This window comes from Sinohyriopsis cumingii, chromosome 19 (genome assembly GCF_028554795.1).
Source record: "Sinohyriopsis cumingii isolate HCF-2022 chromosome 19, ASM2855479v2, whole genome shotgun sequence".
Classification (NCBI taxonomy): Eukaryota; Metazoa; Mollusca; class Bivalvia; order Unionida; family Unionidae; genus Sinohyriopsis; species Sinohyriopsis cumingii.
The window spans coordinates 24,901,944-24,924,323 of record NC_142979.1 but is presented as its reverse complement, the minus strand read 5'-3'; the positions used below and the strand labels follow the sequence as shown (position 1 = coordinate 24,924,323).

Here is a 22,380-nt window from a genome sequence, read left to right as displayed (position 1 = left end):
TGTTCATGAATCAAAATCAAGATACACCACTCCCTCGATAACACGTGCCCTGATAACTTGCAAAACCGCTTATAACATGGGGTCAGGTGTGGATAACATTTTTTAAAACCAGAAAATAACCCCCCAAAATTGATCCCTATTTACTGAAATTGAAGAAAATCGTGATAAAAATTGCTAACTGAAACGTTGATATGTTGCTTGTTTTATGGTCGAAAACGATAGAGAGAACCTGGAAATTTTAATCAACATTTTGAAATTATCAGCTATTCATAAGAAGTCATATACTTGGTTACATTTTCTTTCCAAACAACATTCTCAGTACATCGTAATTAAAGATATTCAAGGAAATTTCGATCAATGAAAATTTCACTTACGCCTTGTGTAGGCAGTACATTAATACTTAAATGCCAATTAAATAATTTTTATTAAGTTAAATTTGTGTTTTAATTCTATTGTTTAGTTCCTCTTATGTGTAATCATCATAAATGCAATGTATATTTAAATGTAAAATGTGTCCGCTATGTCATCAGGCATTTCCCTGAGAACCCAATTAAGTCCTGACTGTGTTTGATAATTGACTTGTGGAAGTATTTGTTGTATTGTCACAATGAATTAAAAGCTGGCCTCCTTTGTATTATCACGCCAATTATATCTTTGGAATCAAATAAAAGAGGTGGGATAAAAGAAAAGTTAAAAGGCATGCAAATCAATCTAGTAGCCCCGGTCATATGCTGGGTGAACTCATTTCAGTTGATCAATTTAACACTGTTATAAATGTTATTGTGTATGTAATATAAACTACCATAATTTATCCAACTCGTTCATAATTGTGATCAAAGAAAGCAAGGCAACCAAGCGAGATGAGTACTTTGCAAAATAAAGAGCTTGGTTTCACAGATATGGACCATTGTGGACAAGCAAGTTTCAGAGAATTCCTGTACTGGCACTTAGAGATATCCTCAAGGATGATAAGAAGTTTCACTATTACTTCCAATGAAATCGCTTCAATAGTGTACTAAATGAACAATACAAAATTTGAGTTTCAATGTAGATGATTGTCTCACAAAATAAATGTTGCTAGTTTTTAAAAAAAAGGAATCTTATTTGGTTGTGTATCAACAGTTAATCTAGTTCCCTGCTACTCCAACTCCTGACTTGGCAGTATACTATTAAATACCACTCTGGGAAACATTTTAATCAAAAAAACAAAAAGCAGTGACATAATACACATATGTTTTCACATGCATGTGATGATTGTTGAAACCAGTAGGAATGATCTTTCACATGTTGGACATTTTGAAAATAAATGTTATTTAAGCAGAATAATGAACAACTTCATTAAAAAAAAGTGCTTTATTAACAATTATTATCAACATGATTGTAAAACAAGGATTCAGTCTTTAAATGGCCCAGATCCCTACCCTCACCCCACCCCTGTGGTTTTCTCGAAGTATATCCTAATCAGATTTGTTCAATTTTTGGAGGTTCCTTGGCAACTCACACCCTTGCTTATAGAGCGGTCTATGTTTGTGTGGACCCCATTGTGCGCGAGTTATTGAGGGCGTGGTGCATCTCTGATCAAAGAGAAATAAGGTACATAGTATACTGAAAAGCAGCACAACTCCTAAGCCACTTTCATTGGGCTGGGGTGGGTGGGTGTCAGCAAATCAGATGTCTGATAAAAAGGAAATCATATAGACCGAAATAAAAAATATGTGCGATTCTGGTGACAGTGTGACAGAAAACTGGGTATGAAGGTCAGTACTAAGTTTTTGTTTTGATTACTTTTTTTTATCCAGCTCATGTTAGTTCATGTCACAGTTTCCAATGTAAGTTACTAGTGTGAATGTGAGAGATTGGGAATGGTTGGTATTGATTTTTTTTTTTGGTGTGTACTTGATAAGATGTTGTAAGGATTAAAAAAAGAGTAGGTTTGGTTAAATTAACCCAACATTTTTTTGGGACTTCAAATGCCCAATAAGCTAGTCTAGACACATTTTTATACAACTGTTTCAGCCCTAAAGTAATGCAGAACCTCTCAAGATGAATATATACATGAAAATACAACCACAACCAAATGCATCTGAGCTAAATGAAACCCCCTGCTGCCATGGATGAAGAGACATATGGATGCACAGGCAAACAAATATCATGATTCCACAGAACAGAGCTGCTTAGCACTCCACTAATGACCTAGCCGTGCTATCAAGAAATCAGAAGAACAGAATGAGCTGCCAGGTTTATCTACAACTATGTGGAATGTTACATGTCTGCTGTTCTGTGTAGCTTGGAAAGATTCAACTTTAACATCCTTCAGCTTAAAGACTGACTGATAACAATGAAGCAGTCAAAGACTGTCTTAGTTATTAACTCTTTAGTTATAAGACTGATAACAATGAAGATGTCAAAGACTGTGTCTTAGTTATTAACTCTTAAGTTATAAGACTGATAACAATGAAGCAGTCAAAGACTGTGTCTTATTTATTAACCTGAAGTTATAAGACTGACTGATATTAATGGAGCAGTCACTGATTGTATCTTAGTTACTAGCCTTAAGTTATAAGACTGACTGATATTAATGGAGCAGTCATTGACTGTATCTTAGTTACTGACCTTAAGTTATAAGACTCACTGATTTTAATGGAGCAGTCATAGATTGTGTCTAAGTTACTAACCTGAAGTTATATCCTGGTGATACAACATCATCCTTTGTGTCGAGTCTCCTAAATGTGTAGATAGGGTTACACTTATCTGGACTGTAGTCTAGGTTACAATCCCATTCTATCACTATCTGTATCACACCTCCCTGATGATGGGAGAAAATAAAAATTAAACAAAATGGAATTTTGAGAAGAATACAAAGATAACTGTTAATAATATAAAAAATATTTTGCCAGATATTTACAAGATTTCTTGCAAATGTTTATTCAGTTGTAGTCTGGTCACAAATAATTAGTTCATCATGATGTTGCGCAAAGAAGCTGAAGCACACAGATGCAAAACTAGAAATAACAAAGTCAGGCCTAGAATCTATGCGTTAGTGGAATACTCAAACTCGACCCAAAGATCAAAAGGGGAAAGAGAGAAATTCATAGAATGAATTGTCCAAGCTTCATAATGTCTTGTCTAGTGTATGAACAAAATCCATCTTGTGGTTAAGGAAATACAAGGAAATTAAATTTTTTTAAACCAAACTTTCATGCACATTTTCTTATTGTGTCCTTGACCCAAAGACTGAGGGGCTAGAGAATGTATTGCAGAATTAATTGTCTTAGCATCATAATAATTCATCCAACGTATGAAGACTTGAAGACTTAATAATGTTTATTGTCAGCATGTTCTTGTTTTGTAATTTCATGGTGTTTGTTTTTGCAATCTTGTCATTATATGTTTTTAGGTGTTATCTAATATTATAAAGTGCTTAGAGCTTCTAAAGATTAGGTGCTTTACTAAGCCCATATTATTATAATTATTATTATTAGTATTATTATTATGAAATCCCATCATGATACTTAGAAAATATAAGCAAATGAAACAACAGTAACCATAAACATTACCACAGAATCTGTGACCTTGACTCCAAGGTAAAACAGACAGGAACTATGTTGTACAATGAAGAGTCTTAGCTTCATAATGATTCATGCCAAATATGATAAAATTCTATAAATGGTTTAGGAAATATATGCAAATGATAAACTGTAAACAAAACCTTGATACTAACAATGCCATTACAGCCATCCAAACAGTGACTTATGTCTACATCCCACCAATGTAAACTTGATACTGACAATGCCATTACAGCCATCCAAACAGTGACTTATGTCTACATCCCACCAATGTAAACTTGATACTGACAATGCCATTACAGCCATCCAAACAGTGATTTATGTCTACATCCCACCAATGTAAACTTGACACTGACAATGCCATTACAGCCATCCAAACAGTGACTTATGTCTACATCCCACCAATGTAAACTTGATACTGACAATGCCATTACAGCCATCCAAACAGTGACTTATGTCTACATCCCACCAATGTAAACTTGACACTGACAATGCCATTACAGCCATTCAAACAGTGACTTATGTCTACATCCCACCAATGTAAACTTGACACTGACAATGCCATTACAGCCATCCAAACAGTGACTTATGTCTACATCCCACCAATGTAAACTTGACACTGACAATGCCATTACAGCCATCCAAACAGTGACTTATGTCTACATCCCACCAATGTAAACTTGATACTGACAATGCCATTACAACCATCCAAACAGTGACTTATGTCTACATCCCACCAATGTAAACTTGATACTGACAATGCCATTACAGCCATCCAAACAGTGACTTATGTCTACATCCCACCAATGTAAACTTGACACTGACAATGCCATTACAGCCATCCAAACAGTGACTTATGTCTACATCCCACCAATGTAAACTTGATACTGACAATGCCATTACAGCCATCCAGTGACTTAGGTCTACATCCCACCAATGTAAACTTGATACTGACAATGCCATTACAGCCATCCAAACAGTGACTTATGTCTACATCCCACCAATGTAAACTTGACACTGACAATGCCATTACAGCCATCCAAACAGTGAATTATGTCTACATCCCACCAATGTAAACTTGACACTGATAATGCCATTACAGTAATCCAAACAGTGACTTATGTCTACATCCCACCAATGTAAACTTGATACTGACAATGCCATTACAGCCATCCAAACAGTGACTTATGTCTACATCCCACCAATGTAAACTTGATACTGACAATGCCATTACAGCCATCCAAACAGTGACTTGTGTCTACATCCCACCAATGTAAACTTGACACTGACAATGCCATTACAGCCATCCAAACAGTGACTTATGTCTACATCCCACCAATGTAAACTTGATACTGACAATGCCATTACAGCCATCCAGTGACTTAGGTCTACATCCCACCAATGTAAACTTGATACTGACAATGCCATTATAGTCATCCAAACAGTGTCTTATGTCTACATCGCACCAATGTAAACTTGATACTGACAATGCCATTACAGCCATCCAGTGACTTAGGTCTACATCCCACCAATGTAAACTTGATACTGACAATGATATTACAGCCATCCAAACAGTGACTTATGTCTACATCCCACCAATGTAAACTTGACACTGACAATGCCATTACAGCCATTCAAACAGTGACTTATGTCTACATCCCACCAATGTAAACTTGACACTGATAATGCCATTACAGTCATCCAAACAGTGACTTATGTCTACATCCCACCAATGTAAACTTGACACTGACAATGCCATTACAGCCATCCAAACAGTGACTTGTGTCTACATCCCACCAATGTAAACTTGACACTGACAATGCCATTACAGCCATCCAAACAGTGACTTATGTCTACATCCCACCAATGTAAACTTGATACTGACAATGCCATTACAGCCATCCAAACAGTGACTTATGTCTACATCCCACCAATGTAAACTTGATTCTGACAATGCCATTACAGCCATCCAAACGGTGACTTATGTCTACATCCCACCAATGTAAACGTGACACTGACAATGCCATTACAGTCATCCAAACAGTGACTTATGTCTACATCCCACCAATGTAAACTTGATACTGACAATGCCATTACAGCCATCCAAACAGTGACTTATGTCTACATCCCACCAATGTAAACTTGACACTGACAATGCCATTACAGTCATCCAAACAGTGACTTATGTCTACATCCCACCAATGTAAACTTGATACTGACAATGCCATTACAGCCATCCAAACAGTGACTTATGTCTACATCCCACCAATGTAAACTTGATACTGACAATGCCATTACAGCCATCCAAACAGTGACTTATGTCTACATCCCACCAATGTAAACTTGATACTGACAATGCCATTACAGCCATCCAAACAGTGACTTATGTCTACATCCCACCAATGTAAACTTGACACTGACAATGCCATTACAGTCATCCAAACAGTGACTTATGTCTACATCCCACCAATGTAAACTTGATACTGACAATGCCATTACAGCCATCCAAACAGTGACTTATGTCCACATCCCACCAATGTAAACTTGACACTGACAATGCCATTACAGCCATCCAAACAGTGACTTGTGTCTACATCCCACCAATGTAAAACCTCATACTATGTGTATGGAAGAAAAAAAAATTCAGTTGCAGAAGAAACCTCCTGATGGTTATCCAATCTCAATAAGTCAATGAACACATAAATCAGAAGGCAGAAGTTTTTTTGCTAATTAACAATCTGACGACAAAATATGATAACTTTGACAAGACTTAAAGAGAATTTGATTGTATCAGAAAAGTCCTAGTTTCACCATAAAGATTTAACCTCAAGCAGACAACATGTTTGAAGAAGATAAATTCTGTGAAAAGTGTGTAATCTTAAAGAACAAAACATTCATGACTTCACAACAGCTAATTCTGTACAGAATTGTCTCCCCTGCCTAGTGAAACCGTCACTTTAAAATATTAGAATTATGTCTAAAAACTGCTGTAATGATTTGTTGCTGACAAGGTTTGATACAAAAAATTTTACAATTACTTTACCTTTTGAGCCATACCATCATACTGTTCACCAGCAAGACCGACTATGTCGCTGAGTATGAATATGGGACAGAACTTATCAGGTGGATGGTTCAGTTTGAAGCGGCAAGTGGTCAGTTCAGTTTTATTGTAACCAATAATATTTCTCCTGAAATTAAGGTACTCAATTGATTCTTTTAAAAGTGATATAGTAATAGCAAAATGTAACAACTCTCCAGAGCAAAACATTAGTAGTATCGATTCTCACAGTCATCTACTTAAACATAAATTCAAACTAAAAACATTATACAGATTACCATTTACCCACTGCTTAAACAGTTTTTATCAATACCAAGGAACAAGAGAATCTGGACCTACATGTGTCAAGCCTACAATCAAAGCACTGCTGTAAAATGTGTGACCTTGACCCTAAGGTCACATAGCAAAGAGTTTATGTTGCAGAAAGGTCATAGCTTCATATATATTTATCCAAAGAATAAAGAAAACTGATTAAGAGGTTTAGGAAAAGAAGGAAATGAAGAAACTTTAAACAGAACCGTAATGCAAAGTTTCTAATAGTGTGACCTTGGCCATAAGGTTCAAGGGGTAAGCAAGCATGCTGCCATAAATAATTATATAAGATTTATAATGAGTCAATGCAAGTTTGAAAAAAATCCCTTAAACAGTCAAGAAAAATAATCCTTTAAATGGTTTAAAAAATGTAAAAAATGAATAATATCTTTAACAAAAACCTTGACACAAATTTTCTATGTGACCTCAACTACAAAATAAGTCATTGGGACAAGCAAGTGGATAACAGAATGTACAAACTTAGTTTCAACATGATTCATGCCATGTATGATGACAATTTATCAAGTGGGTTTAGAAAATATTTGCACATGAAAATTATTCAACCAAAACCATTCATGCAAATTTTTCAAGACTCTTTCTTTGACACCAATGTCACAGAAGCATGTAAATATGTTGCACAATGGATTGTCTTAGCTTCATAATGATTCATACCACATAATGAGAATGCAATGTAACCAAAGCCTTAACAAACTGTCAACAATGACTGTTGCTGATGCAAAAAAAGTGATTATGTCTCACTTCCAACTAACATGAGCTTGACAAAGGCATGTAACACACCCAGAGCTGTTTAGATAAAGACATATTTTCTGAAAGCCTATCAAATGCGGTCATGTATGAAAACAAAAGGCTTTATACCTGTGTTGCCCAACATATTGTATTCAAGGAAGTGACAGCTGGTCAAGTCTGGTTGAAATATGTAATGTACAATTTAAATTATTAGCCATCATTCAATTCACTTTGGGGTTTTGATTTAATTTAACCACTGTCCCCTTTACATCGAGTTCATGAAACCTTTTCCTTCTTGGCAGGATAGCTATTCTGTTCAAGGTACACAAGAGACAACTCACTTTATAAACAAAAGCATGGGAGACAACTCACTTTATAAGATGGATGGTAGTTTTCTGTTTAAATTCATCTTAACATCAAACTTTTCACTCTTCCATCCTAGTAATATCCAACTATGTAAAGTTTTAATCAAAAGAGTGATTGTAAAATTTAAGCCAACATAAACAAAATCACAGCTACCTCAACGTTTTTTAATTTTTCCATCTCCATGTTAGTACAGTCATCTTCCTTGTTAAACAAAATAAGGCAATAGTGTTACACCACTGCCTCGATAACTCACGCCCTGATAACTCGCGAACCCGCTTATAACGCGGTGTCAGGCGTGGATCCCATTTTTTAAACCCAAAAATACCCTAATAATTTATCCCTATTTGTTGAACTTGAAGAAAATCGTAATAAAAATTGGTAACGGAAACTTTGATGTATCACTCATTTTATCATTGAAAACAGTAGGCAGGACCTGGAAATTTTAATCAACACTACGAAATATCAAATTAAATAATAGCTCAACAATTTTTTACATTTTCTTTCCAAATGACATTCCTAGTACACCGCAATTAACGCTATCTAAGGAAATTTCGATCAATGAAAATGTCACTTACGCCGAGTGGAGGCAGTACTTTAATAAATAAATACAAATTAAATAATTTTTTTATCAATTGAAATTTGTGTTCTAGTTCCATCTTTTAGTTCCTTTTAAGTGTAATCATCATAAATGCAATGTGTCCTCTTGTAATTAAATGTAAAATGCGTCAATCTACCGTAACAACTATGTCCGCGAGCGTTTCTCTGAGATCCTAATTAAGTGCCGACCGCGTGTTTTGATAACTGACTTGCGGAAGTGTTTGTTGAATTGTTGCACTGAATTAAAAGCTGGCCTCCTTTGTATTATCACGTTAATTATGTCTTTTAAATAAGAAAAAAAGGAGGTGGAATAAAAGAAAAGTTAAAAGACACAAAAATCAGACTAACTTAAAATCTAGCGGCCTCGGTCATATGTCGGGTGTGCTCACTTCATTTGATCAATTGAACACTGTAATAAACGTTCCTGTGTATGTAACATAAACTACCTTAAATTAAACGACTCTTTCATAACTGTGATCAAAGATAACAAGGCCGCCAAGCGAAATGAATACTTCGTAAAATATAGAGCTTGATTTCACAGATACGGACCATTGTGGGCAAGCGAGGTTCAGAGAATTATTGAACTGGCATTTAGAGATATCCTCAGGTATTATACAAAATTTTATTATCAATTCCACTGAAATCATGACATTAACACTGTACTAACTGAACAATAAAAAATTGAGTTTTGATGTAGATGTATCACGAAATAAATTTCGCGTGTGTTTGGGAAAAAAAGGAATCTTGTTTGGTGGTGTATCAACTGTTAGTCTAGTTCCCAAATTATGGACTACCGATTTGGCAAGATACTATTAAACACCACTATGGGAACCAGACTGATCAAGAAAACAAAAAGCAGTGACGTAATACACAGATTTTTCGTATACACGTGATGGTTGTTCAAACCAGTTGGAACAATCTTTCATATGTTGGATATTTTGAAAAAAAATGTTATTTAAACAGAATAACGAACAACTTCATTAGAAAAAGTGCATTATTAAAAATTATTATAGATGTGATTGTAAAATGAGGATTCAGTCAATAAACAGCCCAGTTCCCTAACGCCAGTCCCCCCCACTACGGTTTTCTCGATGTCTAAGCGATTTTTTTTCTCAATTTTTGGAGGTTCCTCGGTAACTGGCTCCTCACTTATAATGCGGTCTATGTTTGTGGACCACATTGTGCGCGAATTATCAAGGGAGAGGTGTATATCACATAAACATTAGTATTACATATTAGTTATATAAAAGCATTTGAGTAATTAGGGCTTTAATCTATGACCCTCTGATCAAAAGTGAGTCAGTTTTAAAGAAACCAATAAATGTTTGGTTGGAAATGATATTTTAGAACTGTATATACAATGTATTGTCTCAAAGTTGATCCGGGTCTGTGTTGTTGGTTCAAATGATTAGTCCTAATAAACTGCATAGACAGAAAGCTAACAGAGCAATATACTATAGCAGATCTGGGTCTATAATGTTTGCGCTTGGATCCAGCATACACCTCTCCCTTGATAACTCATGCACAACGGGGTCCAAAAAGTAAACCGAACTATTAAGTGAGGGCACAATTTATCAAGGGACCTCCAAACAATAAGTGACCCCATCCATGCTGTACATCAAGAACACCACGGGATGGGGGGATGTACTGTTTAATGGTTGGTAATACATTTTATAATCATGTCTAGAATACTTGTCAATAAAGCGCATTTTCTAATGATGTTGTTTGTTACTATGTATAAATTACATTTTCAAGATGTCCAACATCTGAAAGATCATTAACATTTTATTCCAACCAGTTTCAAACAACATTTATGTGTTATGTGAGAAAAATTGTGTATTACATCACTGCTTCTTGTTGCTGTTGATTAATCTGGTTCCCTGCCTCATATATGGCTATGAAGTACATATGCACCAGACTAACTGTTGATACACCACAAAACAAGATTCCTTTTTCCAAAAACTAGTGACATTTTGTGAAATAAGTGTCTATGCTGAAACTAAAATTGTGAATTGAACAATTAGTAAAATACTGATGCCGTGATTTCATTGCAAATATTAGAGACACTTGCAAAATGAATTTATAACTTTGTTTACCATTAGAAATTGAAAATCGTAATATGTTTTTCAGTGTTAGAAATTTAATAATTCATATTTAATACTCAAACAGATTCAATAATCATCTTTTATCATCATAACTGCATGGGTATAAAGGTCACTATTCGTTGACAGCCATGCCAAAGAAGCATATTCATGGTAACTATATTGTTAACCACATAATTCCTGTACTTCATCATTAACGAAACAAAGGTCTCCTTTTATTGGTAAAAGATGTACAAGTGCACCGATTAATATATTTTGAGATTTAAGCAAATTTTCAGGAAAAAAATGAATTCTGAATTTGTAAAGAATCACTGCACCATTATCAATAGCATACTGTGAAATTACTAAAAAAACTAGAAACATGTTTCTAATTTTCAATTATTTTTTTTTTACAAATGCATTCAAAATATTGGTCCATCAAGGGACCATTGGCTCCATATCAGTGATTTCTAGTTTAAACCCAGAGACAGGCAGACAGACAATAATTTTATGGAAATAATATACTGCGCTACTAAGAAAAGTATTTCAAAGCAGTGTCCTTAACTGCATTAAATGGACACAGGGATCTCTTTTTTTATTGTCTCATTCTGTATACCCTACATCAAGGGTGCCAGACAAGCTACTGGTTTCTTAGGTGTATGCTGTAGAAAGGCTGTAGGTATTAAACAATGTTCTCTCATTCCAGTGGATGAAAAGGGTCAGGAATACTTGTGGAATGCAAGGCCCAAGCTTACAAGCATCAGCTAACAACAGCACAGTAGGAACAACAGATACAATGAATATCATGCAACTGCCTATACTGTTATTGATAAACTAGTCTCAAATAGGTCCAACATTCTTCGATACTGAATTCAATTTATACATATACACAACACTCCCTCATTATAAGGCCCTTCATTATAACACAGTTTGTATCAAATGGCAAGTATGGTCATGGAGCACACTTTATTAAATGGCAGTAAAATTATGTATCATGTATTTCATTGTAAGATGGTTTGTTCTCTTTTTGGGTTTAACTCCATTTTTATCACAAGATTGGCTGTACATGGCAGCCAGTATCCTCTACAGCTTCCATTAGAAGTGTTATAATAAGGGAGTACTGTGCTAGGAAATAAGCAAGTGGTGACATTATTATATTTGATGACCAAAAGTTAGAGGGATAACAAGTGTATCCTATTCCCTAACATATTAATGAGGGTATTGGGGGTGTTACTGTTTATAATCCTTATTTAATACAGTGAAATTTGCCTTGACTGGTACTGTACCTTTGTATCACAAACAGCATCCCATAATAAATCATTTTCTTCACTTGTGACCACTATATAAAGCATACCAGTCCACACAAAATACAAAATGTTATGGTCTCTTTACAGAGGCTTCAATATATACTTGTTTTCTAGATATAATAACATTCAATTTATACAGGAAAAGAATATAAGGAAACTTCAGAAAATCTGTTAAATTACGAACTTTTGATTGTTTTAATAAATCATCTCTCTGTGTATTATCTGCACTAGACTACAACTGAACAATCGATCTTTGTTGATTTTTTTAAAATAAATATCTGGCAAAATGTATAAGATATTCAATTCCTTTAAAATAATTGCAACATGAGATCTGGCAAAAACTATACTTAACCATTTGTAAAATGTGAAATTCTGAATACTTCAGCACTCTTGACAGATAAGATGGAAAAAACAAACTGAGGCGTACATAAAGGAAACAACAGGGCTTGTGTTTTGAGGAGCATGATTGCACTCATGGCCATTGTGCTCCTTAAATTGATTCCATTGCTCTCCCCAACGATTTCTAATGTTTTCTGAGTGAACTTTTCAATTTTTCCCCCCAGATTTCATGATACTGATATGTATACAAGTTCCACCATATGACATTATGTGCTGTAACTGATGATGTGCCATAAACAATGGCATCATAAATATTTGAGGACAGTGAATAAATCTACTCAACACTACCAGGCGAGCTATTCGCAGGTCTCCTGATTTTACAAAACACAAGCCCTGAAACAGCATCAAGAGGTCCTAGTGGGTCTGATATCACTTACCTGATTACATAATTTAACAGTGTAAACTTTATCCTGAACTTTATATCATAATCTTACCCATTCTACTACTGTCTGAAATAAATTGTCTCAAAATATAAAAGCATAATTTAAATGCACAATCTCTTGCTCATAAAAAAAACTCATCCAAGATCTTGATGACATAAACCTATTTTCCAAATTTTATTTAAACTGGATGAAAAACAAATTCCCCTGATCTAGAAGTAAATAAGCTCAGCCAATCACATTTTTGATCATCTCATTGATCTGCACATATCATACTTATTTAAAAATAACTGTCCAAGACAATCATAATATATTTAACAAGCTGGAGCAAAATTCATCTTCAGAGTGGAAACAAGCTCTGAAAATCCAATTCAAGATTACTTCATAAATACCTGTAGATCACATTTGTCCAACATCTTCATCTTGGTGATATAAGATCAAAATCTGACCAGAAATACAGTGGCTAGAGCACTGATATCCTCAACCAATCAAAAGCAAGATCATATCATTAACATGCATGGATCTCACTAAACAAATGAGATCTGGATATTGAAAGTCCAGAAGAAAAAAAGTCGCTGTGGTGCTGATAAGTTCAGACAATATCACGAACAATCATCTAATTAATATGCACCAATCTTGCTCATAATTGTACTTGTATGATATCTGGAATAAACATACCAAGTTTGATCAAAATCTGATCAGACAGAGTGATAACAAGCTCAGCCAGTCATGCAAAACTTAAGCCAGAAATAACATTCTGACACAGTGAAGTGAAAATCAGACTTAACTTAGGCTTCAAAATTTAAAGCTTTTTACCAAATTTATTTAAATCCAACGAGTACCTCAATGGTCACTGAGCAAAAGCACAAATTTGTTACATACAGCATGTACAAACACGTGAACATACCCTCTTCAGAATATGTTGTGACAAAAAGAAGATTTTCTAGAAATCTTAAGTACCTGTATAGCAATATCTTGGTAGTTCACGATCTTAGCTCCTTGTGTGATAGTTTCAAGACGAAAAACAGGACAGATAGAGTTGCTGCCACTGTCATAACGACAGGTCTTGAGATATTTAGCTGCGTCAGTAAAACTGGGAATATTTCGCCTGCAGGAAGGAAATGTACAATCAGGAAAGTAACATTATCAATCATTTTTTTACAGATGAAAGATATAAAATTAACAGAAAGAATGCTTTTAAAATTAAAAATAAGAATTGCTTTGTGGGATGTCATATCCAGCCTATGAACACCAATATTTTAAGGGAGTTTCCCGTATACACAAGCAAGAAAGGAACTCCAAGTGTCTAGAGTACAAACTATAGATATACAGAGGGAAATCATGCAATAACATGCTTTGTAACAACATCAGTTTAGATTTGACATGAATCTGAAAATCAAAAGTTTTTTTAAGAATCTTATGTTTCTCTGGTAATACTTTACATGAACATCACTTTCTCTGCTATCTATATAACCAGCCCTCGGATATAAAAAAATATTTTTCTGACTATATATATTTTATAAAAAAATAGAAAGCAACCCTTACAGGTTAACTCTCCTTCCTACCTACCAGGTGGCTACCTTTATACACAATTTAAACCATTTTTTTAAATACCTGAGTGACACTTTAAATGAAGCATGCATTGCAGGGAATGGAGGGAGGAGTACTTTGTACAGTGATCAGGTAAGTATTATTGAATACAGTCTGCTACAAAATTAGCTATCTCCATCAACTATATTACCTGATCACATTACATTAGGATAATAGGTAAGGAGGAAAATGCTGAGCATCCTACCTCTACCTGTGTCTCCCAGTAGAAGCATGATTGCACTACTAAAAGGTTGAACTTCTCCTGATGTTAGTTTAGGACAAAAATGGACAAATGTGTTTATACACATGCATGGGAGATCTCTCTGTATCTGATACTTGAACTATTTGTACAATACATGTAAGTACCAATGATTAGTACACTGCTTAAAATCAAATATTAAATATGTGGCAGTCACTGTGTTTTTACTATTTCTCATTTGGGGGCCCCGAGTGGCCGAGTGGTCTAAAGCGTTCTCCGTTACGGATCACTGCCATCTCACCTCTGTCTGCGCCGGTTCGAGTCTCAGATTCAGCCAATGTAGGTATGTGAGAAAGCATGCCAGTAGCTTCTCGTGGGTCGGTGGTTCTTTCTGGGGTTTTCCCGGGTTCTTCCTCCACCATTAATACTGGCCGTCATATACAGCCTATCGTGTGCTGAAAAATGGCGTTAAACCCCACAACAACAACAACAACAACTATTTCTCATTTTATTATGCACTGATTCCATGCAATTGAAGGACATAGTTTTGCTACCATTCGAACCAATCCCACCCCAAATTGTAATGCCTATGGTATAAGTATGCATAATTTTCAACAGTTAAAACTTCTTACAAAGTACGATGATGCAACATGGACCACCACCATAGTGTTTTAGCAGGGTTTACCTATGTAAGTATTATACAGAAGCTGAATACAGTCAACAGATGTAAAAAGCCTTTCAAGTTGAACATAGCACCTTAAAAATGTTGACATTTATGTTACCAGACAAAATGGATACCAATGACTCACTTGCGAGACATGAAGATAACATTGAGGAAAACACTGATTATTAAATAAACATTTAACAATTACAAAGATGTTCTTACAGTGGTCCTCCCTTTGAATCACCCTCTCAATAAAAGCCAATCCCATCACCCACCCACTTATAAAAGGCCACCTTGACCAATATCAAAATAAGTATATTTTACCATTTTCTGCCCATCATAAAAGTCCAATCCTTTCTATAAGGCCATTTTTCAATACACAAGGGGTGGTCCAAAAGAGGAGGACCACTGAAGTTTAGAAGTTAACCAAATGATTGCCTGTCTGCCTGTCCTTACTGTAAACACAACTCTAAAGGTGTGGTTCAAGAAAATGTCAAGTAAAGTTTTTAACACATAATGAAACCTTAACAAAAAGGGCAATACTTCTAAAAGAGTACAACCCCATTTAACAGGACACATTTATCTAAAAGAGTAAAACCCCATTTAACAGGACACATTTATCTAAAAGAGTAAAACCCCATTTAACAGGATACATTTTATCTAACAGAGTAAAACCCCATTAGTCAGGACACTTTTATTCGAACAGAGTAAAATCCCATTAATCAAGAAATTTTTGTTCTTTAATATCCATTTCCCATTGAATAATAATAATAGACAATAATAAATTGAACAATTTTCATAAATCATGTATCCACTTGTTCCCTTGCTTTGACTTCAAAAACCCAAAATTTTGCACCCCTTGCACCAGGGGCTTATGACAGTTGGGTATGCACATTAGTCTTTCCATGCCCAGCAAGTATGTATAGGGTTATAGGGTGGGTGTACATACATCCAAGGGTCCTGAATAAGATCCCAAAAGTGTTTGGTACAATCTTCACTCACAAGAGTATCACTGACCCAAGTTTTGTGTCAGGCTTTAACAGCGTAAGAGTCCAAGCATATTACACACATATGACCATTCATACACACACCTCTAAACAATGCAGTGGATAAAAGTGCAATGTTTACCTCAAAGAGAAGTTGCTAACTAATACATTGTATCAAAGATCAGTTCTACCCTATCACATACCAACAGCAGCAACAAGTGATCACTAGACATCCATTTTCAATATTTTTATAAACCATATTTTTCTCCTTACAATTTAAGTCTTAGGACATATTCAGATTTTGTTTTGCTAATTTAGAAGATGGATGTTTACCTTCTGGTCTACTGACTCTAGCACTGGTGTCTGTTACAAAAGGTTACTATCACCGTCTTCAGCCTCTGGTGGCCATCAGATTCATTACATGGACAGTGTCCCACATTTCTGTCCCCATTTTTGATTTTAGTAAAAGCTTAAAGTTGTTCACTGAATAGGTTTAGTGTACAAGCAAGTGGTGAATATTTTCACTTAACTGCCATCAATTCTTCTGGATCCTGACCAGTAACAAACATTAATCCAATGGGGCTGTTTGTTAACCATATAATATGATGTTCATAAGACTTCATTTTCAGCAACAGTCTGTAATTGTTTTATTACATAATTTAGTGTACTGTTTTCGAATTTAACTTGTTTCAGAATAGCAAAATAGACATGATGTCACACAAAAAATGTTATGAATAACAATGGTGCAACATCATGAATTAATAAATCTCACATGACATTAAGTCAGCCATTTAAAAAGTGTCTCTCATGCAAACCATTCATTGTAATTAATTACTGACTCGATACAAAATTTGTCAAAGTAACCGAAAATTGCATGCCACACCTTTATTTGATTCTCTGCCTTACACATGGTTACTGATCAAAGTATTTTCTGTAAAATTATGTTGTAAACCAAAACAATCAACATCTCTGTACAGTACTCCCTCAGAATAAAGCCCCTTTTATAATGTGGGCATGACCATGGATGCCATTAAATTAGTTGAAATTTGTTGCATTATTTCTAATTGATTTCACTTTCAGTTTTTGGTGTGTGATTTGGATTTTTAACATAGGTTTAAAAAAAATTCAGTCATATTGCTATGATATCTGCAATGTGGCAGTTTAGAGTGATGTCTAGCATTGGGGCATCATGCCGCAGACATGTAGCATGACATCCCACCCAGTCACATTATCCTGACACCATGCCGACCAGTCCTAACACTAACCTCTTAATGCCAAGCACCTAGCAAGGCAGCTGTTAGTACCATTTTTTGTAAGTCTCTGGTATGACTTGGCCGGTGTTTGAACCCACAACCTCCCAGACCCGAGGCAGAAGCTCTAACCACCAGTTTTTGGTTCACCAGAACCAATCATGTGTAACTAAATGGTATCAAATATTTTTTTAATGGTTTAATGCACTACCATGACACAGCAATACATCCCTCAGTATAAGGTACAACACTTATAACATGGGTCATTTTAATGTCTCCATTATAAAAAGGCAGCCACATAAATACTGGACTAAATTTGAACAATGAATTAATAACTTTGCTTACCATTAGAAACATGATTTTTGATACGCCTTTCCTTATCAGGGATTATATAATTTATACTTAATACTCAAAAAGATCCAAAATAACATCTTTTTTTATCATCATAATCACACAAGCATAAAGGTCACCTTTGACTGACAACCAAGTCTAATACCCAGCCAGTGATTTTTATAGCAAACTTTACTTTCCACCTAAATTTTATCTACCAAATTCTCAATTCCCTCGTGGTCAATACAGACAGGTTACCCTGTAATTATAAAAAAAATCCCATATCTGGCCCATACTGATAGACCACACTGTATTTATTGAAAATCCTCTCATGTGCCAATAGACAGTGTGCTGTAATTATCGAAATGCAACAGCAAACAATATTGCTATAAAAAGGCATAAATGTCAATTATTTAAATTTTTAAAAAATACCATCACAAACCTCTTAACTCCAAACTTAGGGAATTCTACATTATTCTTAATGAAAACTGTGAAATTTCTGGATTCCAACAAAACTGGTGGATTAGGTCTGAAAAATAAAAAAGGAAGATTAGTTTTTATATACCCATTATACCATTAAAACTGAGCTAGTTATGTATAATATGGAACCACCAAATACTTTGCATACTAATATTCCACTGGATATGTATAATATGGAACCACCTAATACTTTGCATACTAATATTCCACTGGATATGTATAATATGGAACCACCTAATACTTTGCATACTGGTATTCCACTGGATATGTATAATATGGAACCACCTAATACTTTGCATACTGATATTCCACTGGATATGTATAATAAGGAACCACCTAATACTTTGCATACTGATATTCCACTGGATATGTATAAGATGGAACCACCTAATACTTTGCATACCGATATTCCACTGGATATATATAATATGGAACCACCTAATACTTTGCATACTGATATTCCACTGGATATGTATAATATGGAACCATCTAAAACTTTGCATACTGATATTCCACTGGATATGTATAATATGGAACCACCTAATACTCTGCATACTGATATTCCATTGGATATGTATAATATGGAATCACCTAATACTTTGCATACTGGTATTCCACTGGATATGTATAATATGGAACCACCTAATACTTTACATACTGATATTCCACTGGATGTGTATAATATGGAACCATCAAATACTTTACATACTGATATTCCACTGGATATGTATAATATGGAACCACCTAATACTCTGCATACTGATATTCCATTGGATATGTATAATATGGAACCATCAAATACTTTGCATACTTATATTCCTTAAAGCTTTATATCGGCATCCAATATGCAACTTTTATTTTGTGGCCTTTTCCATGTTGATTGGCAAGTATCAGGATTGTAAGTAAGAATGACTAGCTAAGCTACTACAATGGTCTGGGTTTGAGTCCTGTTGTAGGTAGGAATGACTAGCTAAGCTACTACAATGGTCTGGGTTTGAGTCCTGTTGTAGGTAAGAATGACTAGCTAAGCTACTACAATGGTCTGGGTTTGAGTCCTGTTGTAGGTAAGAATGACTAGCTAAGCTACTACAATGGTCTGGGTTTGAGTCCTGTTGTAGGTAAGAATGACTAGCTAAGTTTTCACAACAGTATGGGTTTGAGTCCTGTTGTAGGTAAGAATGACTAGCTAAGCTTTCACAACAGTATGGGTTTGAGTCCTGTTGTAGGTAAGAATGACTAGCTAAGCTTTCACAACAGTATGGGTTTGAGTCCTGTTGTAGGTAGGAATGACTAGATAAGCTTTCACAACAGTATGGGTTTGAGTCCTGTTGTAGGTAAGAATGACTAGCTAAGCTTTCACAACAGTATGGGTTTGAGTCCTGTTGTAGGTAAAAATGACTAGCTAAGCTACTACAATGGTCTGGGTTTTGAGTCCTCTTACGACACAAAGAAATCAATGTTAATAACTACAGCACATTTACAGCACTCAAATGTCAGCTGATGGAAAGTAATAAGGTATAAAAAAAAAACACCTGTTCATCACAAACGCGCTTGCATATTCGAAAGAAAACCAGCTTTTCAGTGTTACAGTGGTCCCTCACTATAGTACTGTTCTGGTGAGCAATGAAAGTCTACTGTGATAATAGATAATATCACTTTATAGTGGGGCACATTATAGAAAACAATATCATTCAGCCAATATAATGGGATCCAAGACTATACCCATGTTGTATCAGGAAATGTGTCATAATGAGGTTCTTTATACTGAGGAACCACTGTAAATGACCTTTTAAAAACCTTTAAAATAAAATCTAAACACTGTTGATGACACCACTACAAGCAAAACTGCATCAGTCACAACCAACACCATGAAGTGGATAACTAGATCTTTCCAATGTTTTTGCAGGTTAGGGCTGTCCCAATTAAGCATACATGGTACCCAGAGAAGTAAGTTTTTAAAAAATGTATACCAGATACTCTGAGTACTGAAAGAGTTCATATGAAAACAATGTAGATTTCTAAATTACATCCATGGGTGACTATACTACAATGAAAGTGCCTTCCCTGGGGCTAAAGTATGTTTTATTGGAACAGCCCTTAGACAGATAAAGAATTTATTTGGTGACTGTATAAATGCTTGCAAGGTAAGTATGCCAATTAAAAGTGCATTAAGAAAGCAATATATTTAGTAAATTATTTTTCTCTCTATAATACTTACATGCTCATATTATAATAGGATAACGTTTTCTGCAACCTCCAAAACCAGCCATATCATAAAGACAAATGTCTTTCTGTCTATATTATATGGATAAAAGAAAGCTGATCTTACAGGTTAACTCCCTTTTTGCAAAATAGGTAGTTACTGTTGTACCTTGATACACCAGTTTTTTTTCTTGAACAAAACCTTATAGGATGTTCACATTGCAGGGAAGGATGGAAGGGATTATTTGTAATGTGATCAGATAAGTATTATTGAAGAAATACAGTCTGCCACGAAATTTGTCTTCTCCATCAAATACATTACCTGATCACATTACATTAGGATAATAGGTAAGGAGGAAAATGCTGAGCATCCTACCTCTACCTGTGTCAACCAGTAGAAGCATGATTGCGCTACTAAACGGTTGAACTTCTCTTAATGTTAGTTTAGCACAAGAGACAATTGGTTATACATGTGCATGGGAGATCCCTACGGGATTCCACACTTGACTATTGTCTCACCATGAAAAGTTTCACAAGCAAATCCAGGAAAATTGGTAAATGAATGTCTTGGTCAAAAGTTGTGATTTCATAAATGGAGAGTGCTCACTGTCTGTGCAGCTACCAACAAGATTCAGTTAACTCCTTAGTGAGGCTTTGTCAAAGAGAAGACAAAACTGGGCATGCGAATCATGTGAGTCATGTATCATAGCTGCTTCAGTGAGGACAGAATGCTGTAGCTGAAAATCAGATGAGTCTGGCCATGTTAAAACCCAGAAGAGATTCCATTTGGGAATAATATGAAAGAGCATGGTCTGGATAGGTCAAAACCGGACAAGTCCAATATTACTTTGTTGTGGCCATCTCTTCCATGAAGTCTGAATATGTCTGAAATCATGGAACAATATCTATTAATTGTGATAGGTCGAAAAATTGTCTTCAAAGAGAAATAGAAAGAAGTTCGCTGTCGGGAACTGGGTGCTGAGAGTGGTGTGATATCACTGATGTGACACCATCACATGATTTCCCTTTGAATGTACTCAAAGTGGAAGATCTTCAGCTGTTGCAATTCTCTCCAAACTTCATTTTTATCAGGACTGAGGTATGAAAAAGGGATTATCTGGACATGGATTGAATTGAGGCAATCGTGACAACTGGAGCAGAGTGGAGGTTGGTATTATTCATCACAGTACATCTGCTAAATCCAGCGGATCCAGGAAGTTTAATCTTAATGGGAAAATCAGAGCTATTGCAGTCTGTGCCCCTCAATTCTTAATTATGTTCATAATCAGGTGTATGCCCACATTTCCTTGCAACTTATTAAAAGAACATGTACGGCCCATGCTTCTGAGGTCGGTGAAAACGGAAAAAGGAATTGTCAAGTATTGGACGGCCCCAAATGTTTAAAGCAATTGTCCTCCCTAGATAATAAGTTGGCCAGGACACTGAATTGACCAGGAATATGTCGGATTTGAATACTACCTGATAATGGGAGTATCCATGAACCTATTCAACTACTGTGAGCTATACTTTTGATGAGTTTGGGAGAAAGATGCCAAGTTAATATGTTTTAAAAGCGCCATATCTAAAAGGATAAACTGTTGAGAATGGATATGGTCAAACTTCCCTAGAAGGATTATACATCCTGAACTGCAAATGAGAGAAGTAAGGTCATTCATGTCATGAACCAAAACTATAATGGTCAATAGCTTTGTAGTATGTCCTCCATGGATAATGTCCTGAACTGAGATAAGAGGTGGTCTAACATCTTAATTGAAGGTCCAACTTCAACGTCTTGGTTGATGCCTTTCCAGTGCTTTCGATGCATTTGGGAGTTAGATGACAAGTTGATACGTGTTATGTGTTCCA

The 22,380-nt window shown here is 35.4% G+C and overlaps 1 protein-coding gene across 5 annotated transcripts in view; it reads right to left on the bottom strand.

The window, feature by feature from the left end:
* Positions 1–22,380, bottom strand: part of LOC149775304 (P2X purinoceptor 4-like) — a 98,609-nt gene that overhangs the window by 30,373 nt on the left and 45,856 nt on the right. For 4 of the 5 annotated variants that reach the window (XR_016416568.1, XM_089944004.1, XM_089944006.1 and 1 more), the window contains exons 6-8: positions 18,275–18,361; positions 13,774–13,921; positions 2,676–2,806 (exon numbers count right to left, since the gene is read on the bottom strand). Coding sequence is in view for 4 of the 5 variants with exons in the window: in XM_089944004.1 (XP_089800130.1) it covers positions 2,676–2,806; positions 13,774–13,921; positions 18,275–18,361 (366 nt within the window). In the remaining variant the exon portion in view is untranslated. Of the gene's footprint in view, positions 1–2,675; positions 2,807–6,609; positions 6,755–13,773; positions 13,922–18,274; positions 18,362–22,380 lie in introns of all 5 variants that reach the window. The other variant, XM_089944007.1, reaches the window with a different exon arrangement.